The following is a 16366-nucleotide window of genomic DNA, read 5'->3' on the forward strand; positions in this document are numbered from 1 at the left end:
AAAATACTTGAAGCGGCTAATGCTGAATAAGCACATCATGCTTAGATGATGGGTATGAACTGAAGTTTAATCAGAAATTTGTGTGTTGTGCTGTGCAGGAAAGCTTTGTTTACATCCATTGGGCAAGCCATAGTCAGAGCTGGCTGTTCAGGCCTTTATGCAACCAAGTCCTAGAAAAGGTTAAAATGCAGTGTTTTAACAATGTTTGTTGTCAGGGGAACATCCTGGCTTGCAGAGAAAGCAATGAAAGCTGTATTCCACCTGCAAGGGAAACTGTTGATCACAGCCTGAACCCCTGATTAACCATCCAAGACAAGCAACAAGTCAGCTGTGGGAGCACAGGTGAAGGTAATTCAACTGCGCTCCTGGAAGGGGTGAAGCTTGACTCCACCTCTCCTAGATCCCATTTAAGGGCTGACCACCACTAAGGTAGCATCTCTTTCTGGAGTTTGCTCCTGTGTGGAGTTTTTGTGGTGAGCATCCATCTCAACTGAAAGCCTCAGCACTGGTGAGTCTTTCTTGGATACCCTCTGGCTATCTGTTTACTCTGTAATTATGACTATACACCACTTGAGCAGTGTATATTGGACTCTGACTGTAGTGAGAATAAGCATGGTGTGAAAGCACAGCCAGTAATGGTGGAAAAGCCCTCTGCTGGTGGTTTATTTTGTAGAGGTTTTTTGCCCTTTTCTGAGCGTTTGCCTTTTTCTGAGTGACAAGAAGCCTAGAGACAGGTTGCATGGTAGAGTGTGAGAAGCTTGGAAGCATGGCAGGGAGGGGCAAACTAGCAGGAAGATTCTGTCTGAGGCCCTGGATCTGGGAAAGCTGATGAAGCTAGGGCTGGAAACTGAAGGAAGGAACACAGCATGGACTGCTAAGGAGAGAAGGAGAGTGCACAAACAGCTCCTGAACAAACAGCACTGAAAAATATTAAGGCTTATTAAGGCTGGTGGAATGAGAAGGAAGATGGAGGTAAAAATAAGAGAGAACATTGAGATTTATCTGAAACTTATTATTTGAAGTCTTTCCCAAAAAGCTTTGGGAATGAGTGTGACTGACAAGAAGGGGGTAGGGTTAGAGGCTGGGGAATAAAAGCAGACTGGAGGGGTTTAGAGGAAATGGGCCAGGCTTGGGAGCAGTGGCCTCTCTCAGCTTAATATGCTCCTGTGGTGGAGCTGGAGGGCAAGGAGTTCGGCAGCTCTATTGCAGTTAGAATGCATCTGTGCCTTTCTGTCACATGCAGCTTCCTGCCTTTCATTACCAGTCATACCATAGCGTACCGCATTAAATATATAACATAGTAAATGTTCATAAAGTAACAAAACATCTTAATTTTTAATGTATTTTCTTAAAATACATACAAAAGCAAGTAACAAACCAATAAAATTAGTGGGATACATGACCTTGTTTGCATCAAACCAATGCCTCGGGCTGGTTCCATGGCAGTGACTGCAATCCTCAGTGAGCTCTCCAGGTGTTTGTCAGAGATTTTGGATGAAGTTTTACTCTTCCTGTGTTTAATCCTTAAAAACAGTTGTTCAAAAATGCATGTACTGCCAAAAGCAATGACACAAATAAGGTGTGACTATGAAGTGAAGGGTATTTCTCTCTGGTAAGAGAGGTCTGACATAAGTTTGGTGAAGAGAGATGATCAAACTTTTAATTGCAACTTATACATTCCATTTGAAAATTCACGGGTGTACTTACACTGATTGGAAATGGAATTGCAAATAAACCAAAAAATGGATGGTTTTTCAGCAATCTTGAAACACATTCTCCAATCCCTGTGTCAAAGCAGAAGGCAAGGCTGCATTCTTTGCTGTTTGCAGGGTTGTGTTCACCCAGTGTAACAAACTGGATATCCCCATTGGCCACCACTTGAGCTGGCACTGCACCCCATGTTCTGATCCCAATCCTGATGGGGCCACAGTGCAACGATGTCCTGTTGGTGCTGAGGGGCTGGGCTGCTCAGTGGGAAGAGCCACTGCCATCATTGTGTAGGGCGGGGAATGGCCACAGGGTGAGCTGTGCTGGGCTGCGGGTGGGATATGCCTGCACTGAGCACTGTATTAATGAAGGCCAAAGTGATTTAATTCAAACCTGCTTCTAGGTGAGGTACAATGTTATCTAAATTAAATAATCACATGGATTGCTTTCTTGCCCATTACACCACTGCCACAGAGAAGGCACGAGGTAGTCATTGGGTTTGTACCCCAGAGCGCACTTGGGCTCAGGGAAACCATGGGCACAAACAGAACCACCTTGGGGAATAGTATGCAAAAGAGTTTACATAGAGCAGCAACAAGATAGGCTGGATTTGTCTATTTTTCTCAAGACAGTGTCATATTAAAAACAGAGATAGGAAGGAGAAGAGGTTGGTACAGGGCTATGGTGAGGGACAGCTGGGATGAAGGGCTGAGAAGGCTGGTGGGAGAGGGACCACCAGAGATCTACTAACGTAGGAGCAAAGGTGCTGGGGAAGGGTTCAGTAATGATGCTCTGCAAGGTGGGGATCTAGGTGAGAGCATCAATACCTATCAGTGAAGAGCTGCATTTCTGCTGTAGAAAAACAAGAAACACCCCTGCTTCTGAGGAGGGTGACAGGTGTGAGGACACATCTCTTTATTGATTCTTGGTTATCCATTATACGTTGAATAGACAACACAAATAAAGCAAATTGCAGCAGCACCTTGTGAGACCAGTGTCCTAGAGCTGACAAACACTTCTCTAGCTACACTCCTTAAGGAACCACATACAAATAAGCCGCATTTAAAAATGCTAAAATTAGGCAGTGTGGCATCCAGCACTTGGCGGCTTCTTTGCACAGAGCTCCTGCTGCACAGAGCTGCATTCTTCAGCCATTTGCACCCAGCCTGCCATTCCCACAGCCCTCGCTAGACAGAGCAAGTGTCCTTCAGGAAGGATAGGCAAGGAAGGAGGGGCGGTAGGGTGGTTCTCTGTATTAGGGAGTGTTTTGAGGCTGTATAACTCAATATTAGGAATAATAATATCAAGCCCTTATGGGTAGGGAACATGGGAAAAGCCAACAAGGCTGACATCCTGGTAAAAGTCTGTTATAGACCACCCAACCAGGATGAAGAGACATGAATGGACTAGATGATCTTAGTGGTCTTTTCTAACCATGATTCTCTGATCCTGTAGTTCTCAAAATACACACTTCTAGTAGCAACATGTGCTCTCCATATCTTCTCTCTCCTATCCCCCTTGCCTACAGTTAGATTATCCTGGATATCTACTATCCAGGCAGCCATGGTCCCAAAGCATATTCATCAAGGTTACTCATTTCTTTAAAATTCTGCTTTCTGCAGTGTCTCCTCTCCTTTTTGCCCACCACAAGTCAGCCCATGCCCACAGATGCATGAAGCCTGTTCCCCATGACAGTGAGCCCTCTCAAGCTGTGCTGCAGCAGGTCAATGAGCACTTCCCAGTCCCATTGGGTCCACTTGGAGCTTCAGGGCCAACCCATACACCGCACTGCAGGGCATTACAGACCCCATCTCACACTTCGGGAAGCATCTCTGAGGCATTCAAGATACTTCTCCAACACCACGCTGCCATTCAGCTTTCCCTCCACTTGCAACCTTCCATCCTAGGTTTAAGGCAGGTTTTTCTAACTCTCTCCTTTCTAAAATCCCTCTCTCCTTTGATCTTTTAACTTAATTTTTCAGCTCCACGCACCAGCCGCCACCCCATGTTCTCACTCACCGAACCCCCCCCGAAGATCTACGGCCCCCACGGACCGCCGCCTCTCCCGCCCCCCGCTACTGCGGGTCCCCGCCCGCCCCCGGGGCCGAACCGGGGCGGGGAGGAGGCGGCACCGAGCCCGAGCCCCGCTCTGCCGCGGCGGCGGGGCCCGGTGGGCAGGGGTAAGTGTCGCTCACCGCCGGCCCCCTCCCCTTCCTGGGCCCCCCCTAGTTGCCCTCACCCCCCGCACCCCGATAAGAGGTGGGAGGGTGGGAGGGAGGGAGCCCGGCGGGGGTGGGTGCAGCGGGGCTCTCTTGGCAGAAGGGGATATATATGATAGTGATTCGGGTTGCGATGAGGAACGGGAGGGACCCCCTAGCAAACCGCGCAGCACCAAAGCCTTGTGCCTTTCGTTCGTTTTTTCGGGTGGCTTTGCTTATGGGTTGGGCAGCTGCTTCCAGTGCTACGGACCCTGCCTTTCGTGGCCACAGACAGTGAAGCTGTGTCGTTGCACAGCGAGCCCTGACTTGGGTGGCTACAGCGGGTCTGCTTTGGAACGCTGGGCTCGGTAGCAATGCTGGCTCCGCTGGAAATGAATTCTTCACATCGAGCGGGCGGCTTAACTTCGTGATCGGGGTCAGGCAGAAGAAAGACTGAGAGGGAAGTGCAAGCACTTGCAGGTGAAACGCTCATGGTAGGAGCTGGCTTCACCCTGTCCTGAAGGATGTCTGTGTTGGTGGGACGGGGAAGATCAGCTGGCATCCCGTTGAGCCCTTGTCCTCTCACAAGCACAGGCTGGCATGGGCAGCTTAGTTTGAAGGATGCTTCTATGAAAGGGATTGGAGCAATTATCACCTATTACACAGCTACAATGTGTAATACATTGTATACACGGTGGATGTTTCTCTTCAGCAGTAAGGTGGAGCTGGGAATATTTGTAGTGCTGGCGTTGCAATATTTGGACCTTGCCTTTAGTATCTGTCATGCTGATAATGAGTTTAGCAATTGGAGCACTAGTGAAAATATAAAATAATAATTAAAAAAAAATCAGATAAGAGGGGTTGAATACCATAGGACAACCCTGGGACGGCAGCCTTCATATACCTTGAAAAAATCAGCATCCTAAATCAGGAGCAAATCAGCCTCCTGCATCAAAAAAGGGCAGGTTTCTGAGCACAATCACAAGCCCATTGTAAGAAAAAAAACCCACAAAGCTTGCTTCATGCATCCTTCCATTATTCCATCCCAAATGACAAGTTGATTTGCTCTTCAGCACAGAAAGTGTATCTTCCAGTCAGACATGGAATACACAGAGCACAGTATGGATGAGATGGGGGCTGCACTGAGAAATTTGGCATGGTAAGCAGGGTTGAAGCTGAGCATCATTTGAACAGAAGGCCTGGGATGAGAACACATTGTAGAAGAGGAGTAATTCAGCCTGTGGTGCTCACTGTGAAGCTGCCAGGGTTCAAGAGCCTTCTTGAGCAGTGCAGGTGCAATCTCTGCCAGGCTGCTGAGCTCTCAACTGCATGAAGATATAAAAGAGTTTTTTTAATGAGAGAAGCAGGAGAGTGCTTCCCAGGGAAAAGATAGGAGCTCCAAGTTCTCATTTGGGTAAATGTGTTGGGTCTTCTAAGTGCTATGGACTGCTTTGTTTTAGACTGCACTTATGCCCAGCTGGCCTGAGTGGTACTGTGGTGTGACTTTGGTGCTTGTTAAAACTACTGCCGCTTTCCTTACAGCTGTATTGGTTGGTAAGATGAACTGTTCAGATGAACACAGTTGAATATGAAAAGCTGAAAGCTGAATGTGAGTCAGCAGAGTGCCTTGGGTAGCCCAAAGGGCCGGCCATACCCTGGGGTGCACCAGGCCCAGCACTGCTAGGGCCCGAGGGAACGGCATGGAGCTGTGCCAGGGGAGGGGCAGCTGGGGGGGTCAGGGAAAGGGGCTGCACCACAGGGCGGTGGGCATGGAACGGGATGCACAGGGCTGTGGGCACAGCACTGATCTGACAGAGTTCAAGGAGCATTTGGACAGCGCTCTCAGACACAGGGTTTGGATTTGGGGTAGTGATGTATGGAGTAGGGGTTGTACTCAATGATCCCTGTGGGTCCCTACCAACTCAGGATAGTCTATAATTCTGTGGTTCTATGATAGAAAATGAAATATTGCATTCTTCTTTTGGCTTAGATTCAATGAAAAACAAACCAGGACAAAGTGGACTGTAAAATAAAGCTCTGCCTTTATTTGAGCAGAATGAAGACCTCCAAATTTGACTTGAAGTAGCATCACCAATGAAATATGACAGACATACGCCATCTACCAAAAGTTGTCATTCTCCAGAGTTATTATATGGCTCCGTTTTCACTCATCTCTTTCTCTTTGCAGCAGCATCCCCATGGCACTCTTCACAAGAGCCAGCAGCCATCTTAACACCACCAGCTCTGTTCCCTGTGGAGCAGATAACACAACAGAACCTGACCTGCCACGCTCACACGCCTACTATGCCCTCTGTTACTGCATCCTGATTTTGGCTATCATCTTTGGGAATGTGCTGGTCTGCTTAGCTGTGCTGAGGGAGCGCACCTTGCAAACCACCACAAACTACCTTGTGGTAAGCCTGGCAGTGGCAGACTTGCTGGTGGCTACTTTGGTGATGCCGTGGGTGGTGTACCTGGAGGTGAGTACATCTTGGGAAAGTCAAGCAGCATGGAACCGAGGTACAACTGGCATGACCATGTGCATTCAGGATAGGCCAGCTCTGGGACGGATAAAGCCCTTTTGCATTTCAGCCTCCCAGCTCTTTCTGGCACAGCTTTTTTAGTTCGAATGGCAACTGGGCTACCTCTAGTGATGTCAGCTTTGGGTCTCAGTGTGCCAACAACACTTTAATTTGGTGTCCTTGAAGCTGCCACTACCAGCCAGGAGGGTTGCTGGTGCGCACTGTGATGGATTAGGAATGACAGGGGTAGGCAAGGGGGTGGAAATATCTTAAAGGAACTCATCTCAGAGTTAAGATCAATCCCTGCCTGCTGGCAAGAAAACAAAAGAATGGTCAAATCCTCATTTCTTGTGGAGCTTCAGAATCTTAATATCTGTGATGATAGCTCCAAGTAACGTTACCTAAGCAGGCTGACAAAGAGATGAAGCTAAAGATCATGCTCCAAAATCTAAGTCAAGTGAGGGTTTTCACAATATCTTCAAAGGATTCATCAAGCCCTCAGGGTCTTATTCTCATTTTCCCAAGTTTTTACACTGGGCTGATATAAATCTGTAGTAGCATGACAGTGGCAGTATGAAGAACATTGTCAGATACAGGATAGTAACAATAATTCCTCCACACAGTGGCAAAATCCTGAATTACTGAAGCTACTCCAGCAGTAAACATTTTTGCTACAGTAAATACAGGAAAGCACGCTACAGCTGGCATTTGTATCTGTTCTCTTTAGCATTTTCATGCTACCTCAAGTAAATTGGTAGATCCAGAAAAATTAGAGTGAATGCCTACAAGCCATAAGCTTTCAGCTGTGCTCATTGCTGTCAGCCCTGTTCCCATGATAACAGAGACAGAGCAAGCCCCTGAGCTATGGCCTCTACAAAGCCTTGCGCTCCTTCTCTAAGGGGCAAGGTGGGATCAGGCCAGAGGGTGGGTGAAACATTCTGGTGACAGCTGCCCACCTTTGGCTGACCTCCTTCCCACAAAACAAAACAGCAGCAGAGAGAGATTTTAACTTGTGTATATGGACTATACAGTGCATGAATAGAAAATAGGACAGTACAGGAAAACTCCAACAAATGCCAAACCAGCTGTACGTGTGCTAGGATATCTGATCAAGCAGCAGTGGAATGGCAGTGGTCTGCAGCCCTCCTCTGTCAACAGGGCACACTGAGTAGCCAGCAGATCTCTAAAGTTTGGCATAGAGTGCAGCCATTTCCCTTATGTTAAACCAAGCTTCTCTCAAACTGTATCCGTTGCAGCCTCAGCAAGACCACAAGTAAGAGAAATTAAGGGTCTGTTGTGTGTACAAGCATCATTAATTAGTAAGGGCATTGATGTTTAATTATTTACATATAGCATCACTGTGGAATGAAAGAACAAAAGATCACAATCCTGCTTGTGCGATCATGTTCCTAACGAAGTTAGTAGTGATATTTAGACTAATCTGTGTGGAGCAGCCCTGGTGGTGTTACCTCATGGGGTAGGAAGTGGTGTTGGAGAGATGGAGGCAATAAAGAAGGGAAGAACAATAAAAAGCAAGGAGTAAGAAGAAGAAAGTCAACCCAATAAAATGTCTAAAATAGACTGTTCATTTTGATTACACCTACAAAGTATTATTAAAATCAAATTTAATTTCAGACTGCTCATACAGGAATATTCCATTACCTCAAACATAATTCCAGTCTCAATAGAAATCACAATATGCATTGCATTAGAAAAGACTTACCAGTTGCTATTGCTGTGGAGAGTGTGTGCACACAGGGGCACATCTGTGGAGCAGCCTCTGCCCCCAGCAGTTTCCCACTTGTCAGCTGGCCTGTCTGAATGCATGCTTTTAGTTTCTCTGGCCTTGCAAAAGTATAAGTGGGATTTCTCAGCTGCAGGGTGCTAATGGCATCCCCGAGAAGAACTTTCTCTTAGATACAAAACTCATCGAGTGATCATGCTTAGAGGCACAGCTGCTTACAAACCTGATGCAACTTTGTGTTCAAGCTTAATTTATTCCTATCCACGCATCATTGTTTTAATACGATTTACAGATTCCTTCGTTTATTTTTAGGGATTCGGGAGAGTGATGGATTTGCGTAAGTTTATGAATGCACAAAAATGGTTTTTAGATTGGAAGGCTTGCTAAATTAAAAAATAATAATGCTGCCGTTTTGTGGATAAAGCAGGCGGGTCCCCATGTAGGATAAGGTGAGAGCCTGCTCCATGGGGAGCATTAGCTGTTCTGTCTTTGACAGAGCCAGGATTTCATCCTGGACTCTGTTCTCAGTTGTGCTGCACACACACTCAGTGGTAAGGAGAGATTGTATCGGCTCATCTATATGAGATTTGCTCTCATCATCTGTAAGAGGAGAATATTATTTAACCATCCGCCTCATCCACGCAGTTGTGAGGTGACATTCAATTAATACCTGCAATGTGCTTTGAGATTCCTGGATAAAAGACTCCAGAGGGATAAAGAATAGGTGCCCTGCCAGCACATGAAAACCGTGGCAAGCTATTGCTTCTGTAACAAAGATGAGTGGAACAAGAAAATAAGGAGAAGAAATAAAATTTAAAAGCATGAACAAGGCCTATAATAGAAAAGGCACTTCTTTGTTCAATACTGGAATAAATTCAGTATTCTTATGTATGTAAACATCAGCTTCTTCACTGACTTCTGTGGGGCTGGCCCTCATTTTAATTCTGACTGGTGGAAGCTAGAATGGGTTTTAAGCCCAATGTTTTGATCTGCTGAGCATTCTCTGAATACAAGCAGCAGCTTAATATACAAGTGATGTGATCTGAATACCTCATCCTGAGAGGCTTCTCTTCAGAGCCGTTCCCACCGCCGGCTTCTTTGGTTTTAATGGTCCATATTCCCAGAGCTTCTCTTTGGGCTTTGTGTTCAAATATGCTCACGACCTTAGAAACTCCTTCCATTAAGTGCCTTCATGCAAACACCTGCCAGCATTTCCTGGTGAGATATTCTTCAGTCTTCATAGATCACACACACACACACAGCGTTGTATTTTGCCTCGTGCTACAGAAGGACCCTTCACAAGGTCCCACTGCAAAGTTTTCCAGCATTTATAATGATTTGGTGTTTTGAAGAGTGCAAGCAGATCTCAAAATCAGCAGCTAATGCACAAACGATGTGGGATTTCCTTAATAAAGGAACCTACCTGATCAAGTCTCTGATTTCAGAGGGGCAGCCTTCAATTTGTACATCTTGTAACTTTCTAGTTGTGAAGCAAATCTGTAAGGTACGTTTTGTTTTTCTTCTTTCTCTTTGCTTGCTGTTCTTGAAAAGGAAACAAAGGAGCCCCAAAAGTGCTGGACTTAGTTCAGTTCATCAGCGTCTTTTCTATGCTGGGTCCCTAAACAACATACACTACTTCAGATCTTAGTTGTATTCACTCATTAGGCTTATCTATTGTAGAGCAAGCTGCTTTCTTGCTCATCTACTGCAAGGAGCAGGTGCTCCTTGACCACCTCTCTCAGAGCCAGGCCACCATTGCAGCCTCAAGATCAAACCCATGCACAGCAAGGGCCACACAGTATTTGGAGCATGCTGTTGCCAGATGAAAATGTCAATTGTGAAGATTTCAATGTTGGTCTGGGCCAAAACTGTACTTCTCCATCACAAAGACTGGCCACAGCTAAATTTTTGTGATTAAAAATTCAAATCAAGCAGATCAAAAGCTAGGCAAGGTAGTCACTCAAAACCCTTTGTCCCAATAGCTTTTGATTCACATTCAGATCTAATAATTGAAATCTTTAACTGAGATAACTTGGTGTTGAGGTGCTTGGAGGAGAACACCCTCTTATACATAAGTTCTTAGCACTTGATGAAGAACAGAGCAGATGGTTTTGTGATTCCTCATGCAGGTGACTGGGGGAGTCTGGACTTTCAGCCGCATCTGTTGCGATGTCTTTGTCACGATGGATGTCATGATGTGTACAGCCAGCATTTTAAACCTCTGTGCCATCAGCATTGACAGGTGAGTACCAGCTACATACAAGAGAATAGGCCAGGGAGGTGTAGGCCCCAAACAACCGTGGAAGGGATGTGGATGTTGGGTTTGCACAGGCAGCATCAGCATCCTCAGGAACAAAAGCTTTCCATCAGGTCTGTCACTGTCTCTGCAGCTATGAATATGGCGTAGCCCACTATGTGCTAGAAGATGTCTACACTTAAGAAAAGATAGAGATACACGAGCAGTAAAGCAGTATGCATTGATAGTCAGCCACATCCTCATTCCTTCTGAAGGCAGAAATCAGAATCAATCATCTAGTTCCCACTGAGTAGGGATATTCCCCCAGGAAGATTTACTAAAGAAAGTCCTGCCATATACGTACAGAGGGGAGAAGATTATTGCTCTATAATCTTCAGCCTTGTCCTGTTTTCCTGTGTCTTAAAATTTAGCTTTTGCTAGGCAGCAGTGAAAGCTGGGAGCCAAGACCTTGGCACATGCAGTCCAGTTAGGCCCTAAACTTCCTCCCTATGGGGATCTGAATGGGAAGGAAGAAGCACTACATACTGTACCTTCATTATTTCTGGTTCAAAGCTAAACTAAAGATGCCGCTCACAGCAATGGGCTGGACCAGTGTTTCTCCATAGGAGCATCTTTCCCCATTTCAGTTCAATTCTGCCACTGGGAGATCCTAAGCCAAAACCCCTGCGCATTCCAAATCCCAGGCTTGTGGAGCTGTTTTCTAAGACACACTGGCACCCAAGTGTCCCTGAATATTTGCCAGTGGGCAATCATCTGGCTGTCCACAAGGCCAAAACCATGGAGGGAAGCTGAGGCACAGCAGAATAGGCCATGGCTGTTCCAAAGATTGCTCCTTCCCAGCAGTGCACATGTAACCCTAGGGGGCTGAGGGACCCACAAATCTTGTAGCTTCACAACACTAGCAGTTCTGCACGCATTTCTCCCTAGTGCTGCCAACTAACTCTGTTTTCCTTTGTTCCTCCCCACAATACCCTGCTTACCATTTTTGCAAACTGCTGATCCATCACCTGATCTTCTTTCCTCTTCCATCTCTTTGTCACTTCTACCATCACATTCCCTTTGTGGCTTTCTTTCCTCCTTTTAAAACCTGATGCTTTTCCTCCCACCATTCTTACCTCTCCTTTTTCTGGAGCTGGTTTGGTTCACAGATACACTGCAGTGGTGAAACCAGTGCAGTACCAGTACAACACTGGGCAGAGCTCCTGCAGGAGGGTCTCTCTCATGATCGTGGTAGTCTGGATGTTGGCATTCGCAGTGTCATGCCCTCTCCTCTTTGGCTTCAATACTACAGGTAAGTGACATCCTGAACAATAGCACACAGGGTGGGGCTGGCAGTGAAGCTGCCTTTTATATGGCCAGGTCATTTAGCATGGAACCTGCAGGTTTTTGAAGCTATAGGAAGTCTTATGGAACTGAAAAGAGCATCTAGGAAGATAACAGAAATGGGAGAAAGGACAAAGTAGAAAGGCTGTTCTGAAGAAGAATGGAAATAGAGGTGAGAGAAATGGGCGTATCAATTGGCCAGAAGAACAAGCAGATGCATGATAGGTCATGCTAGATGATCTGAGGCAGAGCTGGTTTTAAACACCATTTAGGTGACTGAGTAGGCCACAGTATAATCTGCAATAAAGGAGACTAGAGATGCCTGCACTCCTGAGACTGCCCTTGTCTGTCAGCCAGCATATTACCTGCTTTGCCAATATACCAGGACCTCCTTTCAATGAAATGAAGCAGCTCAGCCATTCGTCTCTCTTTTTTCTCCTCCCCAGGGGACCCCAGTGTCTGTTCAATATCCAATCCTGTTTTCATAATCTACTCCTCTTTGGTATCCTTCTACCTCCCCTTCATGGTGACCCTTCTGCTCTATGTCCGGATTTACCTTGTGCTAAGACAAAGGCAAAAGAAGAGAACCCTCACTCGGCAGTGCAGCTACAGCGCCAGCACCAAACCATGTTATACACATAAAGTAAGATCCACATGAACATAGTAAGAACTGTCAAAAAGGACAGGGCATGCACCATCTCTTCAGAGGGTCAAAGCACAGAATGGAAAGCACAAAGAAGGGATATAACATCTTTTCATCCCATCCTTCATTCATTCACTGTGGTATCTGAGTTGCAGAAGCTTTGGTGAAGTCCTTTTTTAGCACTAGAAACAAGATATCCCAAGTGTATCTCTGCCTCTCCATCCAGGCAACTGGAAAAGGGCACAGCCTACACCGCTGTTCCTTCTGAGCTGTCTTTTCTCTGCCAGTGAGACTGATTTATTCATTTATTGATTTTTACTCTATGAAGTTTCATTCTTGAGGCTTCACAGACTCTAATGACCTAGACTATTAATAAAAAAATCTTCATCCATCGCAGAGTTCAAAATGCTCAAGGGAACCAACACAGTAATTTGAAAGGGATCACCTGGTCAGGCAAGCCATGTGAGCCCATTTGTTTTAACCATTTTCTCAGTGTGAAGCTACATTAGGAATAGGGTCAGGGTGTTTAGGGTATCAGGGCAAATACAGCACAAGTGAGAGGTTAGCTGAGCAGGTGGTTCATCTCTTCTTGCTCTCATGCTGCTTCTTGGTGGGATAGAGGCGGAGAGCTCTCACACTCTGGTTCATCCTTCTGATAAGTAAAGGCCAGTCCCGATCACTAGATTTTGTGCTATCCCCAGAGGTTAGCCTTAGCACCCAAGAAATGATACAGGCTAAGGATAACTCCTACAACTCTTCTCATCATCCTTTGACCCAATGAACAGATGAGATGGTTCCAAGCTCCTCTGTGGCATCCTCTTTTGCAGGAACACATCAAGAGGAAAACTTCGACAAACAGATGCCAGGGCCCATTTTCCCCTTGTCTCCAGCTCAAATGCTCAGACCAGGAGATGTCTACCAAAAGAAAGTTGCTGACTGCCTTCAGCCTCCAGCACTACCGCAGCTTCTGCCAAGATAGATCTCTCAGCAAGACACCCAGGACTCCACAACACAACAGGCTGGAAGAGAAGAGTAAGAATTCTGGGCTGGAGGTACAGAGGCTCAGTAATGGCAAAACTGTCAGCTCTCTGAAGCTAGCCCACCAGCAGCCCCGGCTGATCCAGCTTCGGGAGAGGAAGGCTACACAGATGCTGGCTATTGTCCTGGGTGAGTGAGAGCCAGTTCCCCACATTAACTGAGTACTAACAGGGAAATAAAGGAGCCCTCATCATAACTCATTAAAACAGCTAAGGCAGTAGACTTTCCTCCTAAGTTGTGGCAACTGTCAGCGGGCCACATCTATAGTCCTGTTCATTCACATAACTGACTCTGAGGAACCTGAACTCTTGCACTGCAAAGTTCCTCTCCATCAGGAATTAATGTCACCTCCAGCATTTACCAAAGGCAGACAGGTGTACCAGGCTGCAGGGAAATAGTGAAAGGGTCAGGGAAGAAGTCACATGTGTAGCCCTTTTTCCAAGTTGTTGCTTCTCTCTGAAGTCAGAGTTTGTTTTCTTTCTTTCTTTCTGTCAAACTCAGGGACATTCATCGTCTGCTGGATGCCATTCTTCTTGATTCACATCCTCAACGCCCACTGCCCGGCCTGCCATGTGCCCCCAGGGCTCTACAGTGCCAGCACCTGGCTTGGTTATGTCAACAGCGCCCTCAATCCCATCATCTACACCACCTTCAACACTGACTTCCGCAGAGCCTTCCTCAAGATCCTCTGTTGCTGACGGCAGGACCAGCATTACTGGTTGTTCTGGGAATGCATTGCACCTCATCCAAAGCACGGCCAGAAGAAGGATTCATCCTGACTGCTGCAATAGCTGCTCTCACAGCACAGCCCTGGGGAGACAGTTTCGATAACATCCTTCTGGTAAGAAAGGACTAGTACCTCAGGCCAGCTCATCAGTCCCCTTGCCAACCCCTGATGTCAGCACACAGGCTGGACCAGTTTCCCACAGCTGTTCTGGAGCTGTCCTTCCGTGGTCTCCTTTCCCCATGGTATTTCACAAACCCATCTCCAGTAATTCCTAAGTCAAAACACCAGATGAGTCCTTCTAGGCCATGTCAGCTGCTCTCATGCCAGAGCAGTCTAATGCGCTTCTCCCTGTACAGAAAAACCCATCCTGTGACAGTCCTGGTGTTTCTCCCATTTTCACCTCTCACTGTACAGGATCCAGAGAGACTCACCAGGAGCCCCAGCTCTTTCTCCCAGGCTTTGGCTTAGCAGTGCTGTTAGCCACTCTTGTTTGACAGCTTCGGGCATAACAACAGGTCATCTCTGCCTCTTACATCTTGGCTCCTCCATCCAGGCAGTGCTTCCCCTCTTTCCTAATACAAACTCTGATGGGTTTTGCAGTGGGACGCTAGTGGACAGCATGTATAGTTTGTGTGGAGAGATGTTCTTCATATTGTAACTGCATTAATCCAATAAAACACATATCTAATTGGAAGTTTTGGTGCTTTTGTGGGAGCTTGGAGCTTGCCACAGGCTGCACATAATTCCCAGTACTGGGAAGCCTGCACTGCTGGCATGGCACAACCAATACGCGGCACACACTGTGCTCCATATGGCAGCAGAGATAGGATAATAAAGGTCCCCTGTGCTGGACACTATTTGTGATCAAGCCAGCAGGCAGAAGAGCCAGAAAGCATCTCTGTGTTGGTTTTAAGGAGAGTTAAGAGCATTTGGAGACAGAAGGGAGCTGGTAAAACTCAAACCCATAGGGAACAACAGCAGTCTGCCCAGCAAGGCAAAAGGAAAACATCCAAGCACTGCCTGTCTAGACATAGCGATGGCACAGCACCCATGAAAAAATTAACTAAAAAACACCATTTACCACAATTTCTTCTGGCAGTCATTAGTCCCAACCTGCAAAGATCATAGAATCACAGAACATCCTGAGATAGAAGGGACACACAAGGATCACTGAGCCCAACTCCTGGCCTCACATAGGAACACCCAAAATCCAAACCCTATGTCTGAGCATAGTGTACAAACACTCCCTGAACTCCAGCAGCTTGGGGCTGTGTTGCCCACTGCCCTGTGTAGCCCGTTCCATGCCCACCACCCTGTAGTGCAGAACTGTCCCTAACTTTTGCTGCCCCTCCCCTGGCACAGCTCTACCCTGTTGCTGTCACAGAGAGCAGAGCTCAGCTCTGCCCCTCTTCTCTCCTCCTGAGAAGCTGTAGGTCGCTATGAGTTGGTTTCCCCAGCAGTTTTGCAGCACATTATGACATCAAATGTAACACCATACTGCATACGGCTCCATTCCGGACTGGGAAGGGTAATACAGAAAGATCTGGGCAGATCTTGGGTGGATAGTGAGCCTTCTCATGATGAGTTGCGGGATGGCATAGCTATTTTAGAGGCATAGGGTGCTGGCAGGGGCCTTGAAGAACATGCTGCCTTGAGAGGTGCTAGCAACACTGCTGCATGTATGAAGTCCTATGATGATGAGGCAGTGACTTTTGGAGCAACAGGAGAAAGAAATGGGGAACAAGTGAAATATGTAAAAGTAATTAAGGAGTTGTCCCTTAAGGAAGTGAGGAGACCAGATGCTGAGCTGAAGTGCCTCTACACCAGTGCATGCAGATCAGGAAACAATCAGGAGGCACTGGAAGCTACTGTGCTCGTAAGGGAAACCGTTGATCACAGCCTGCACCTCTGATTAACCATCAGAGGCAAGTGATGAGTCAGCTGTGGGAGCACAGGTGAAGGTAATTCAGATGTTCTCCTGGAAGTGGTGGAGCTTAACTCCACCTCTCCTAGATCCCATTTAAGGGCTGACCACCACTAAGGTAGTATCTCTTTCTGGAGATTGCTCCTTTGTGGAGTTTTTGTGGTGAGCCTCAACACTGGTGGAGCATCTATCTTGACTGAAAGCTTCAGCACCGGTGAGTCTTTCCTTAGATACCCTCTGGCTATTTACTCTGTAGTTACAGCTATGTACTTGTATTATTCCA

The 16366-nt window shown here is 46.6% G+C and overlaps 1 protein-coding gene across 7 annotated transcripts; it reads left to right on the forward strand.

The window, feature by feature from the left end:
• Positions 1 to 3790: 3790 nt before the first annotated feature.
• Positions 3791 to 14853, forward strand: DRD3 (dopamine receptor D3). Of its 7 annotated transcripts, none has more exons than XM_015875863.2 (7): positions 3791 to 3887; positions 6094 to 6385; positions 10301 to 10413; positions 11577 to 11719; positions 12198 to 12394; positions 13222 to 13561; positions 13934 to 14853. In XM_015875863.2, the coding sequence occupies exons 2-7, from the start codon at positions 6104 to 6106 to the stop codon at positions 14128 to 14130; spliced, it is 1272 nt and encodes a 423-aa protein (XP_015731349.2). In that variant the 5' UTR covers positions 3791 to 3887; positions 6094 to 6103; the 3' UTR covers positions 14131 to 14853. The 7 variants fall into 7 exon arrangements, 5 of the variants coding, with proteins under 5 accessions (XP_015731349.2, XP_032303397.2, XP_085401381.1 ...); XM_032447506.2 differs by having other exon boundaries at positions 3820 to 3887; positions 6097 to 6385; XM_085545255.1 differs by having other exon boundaries at positions 3847 to 3887; positions 11561 to 11719.
• The last annotated feature ends 1513 nt before the right edge of the window (positions 14854 to 16366 follow it).

This window comes from Coturnix japonica, chromosome 1, assembly GCF_054131305.1.
Source record: "Coturnix japonica strain WE chromosome 1, WE-NBRP24, whole genome shotgun sequence".
NCBI lineage: Eukaryota > Metazoa > Chordata > Aves > Galliformes > Phasianidae > Coturnix > Coturnix japonica.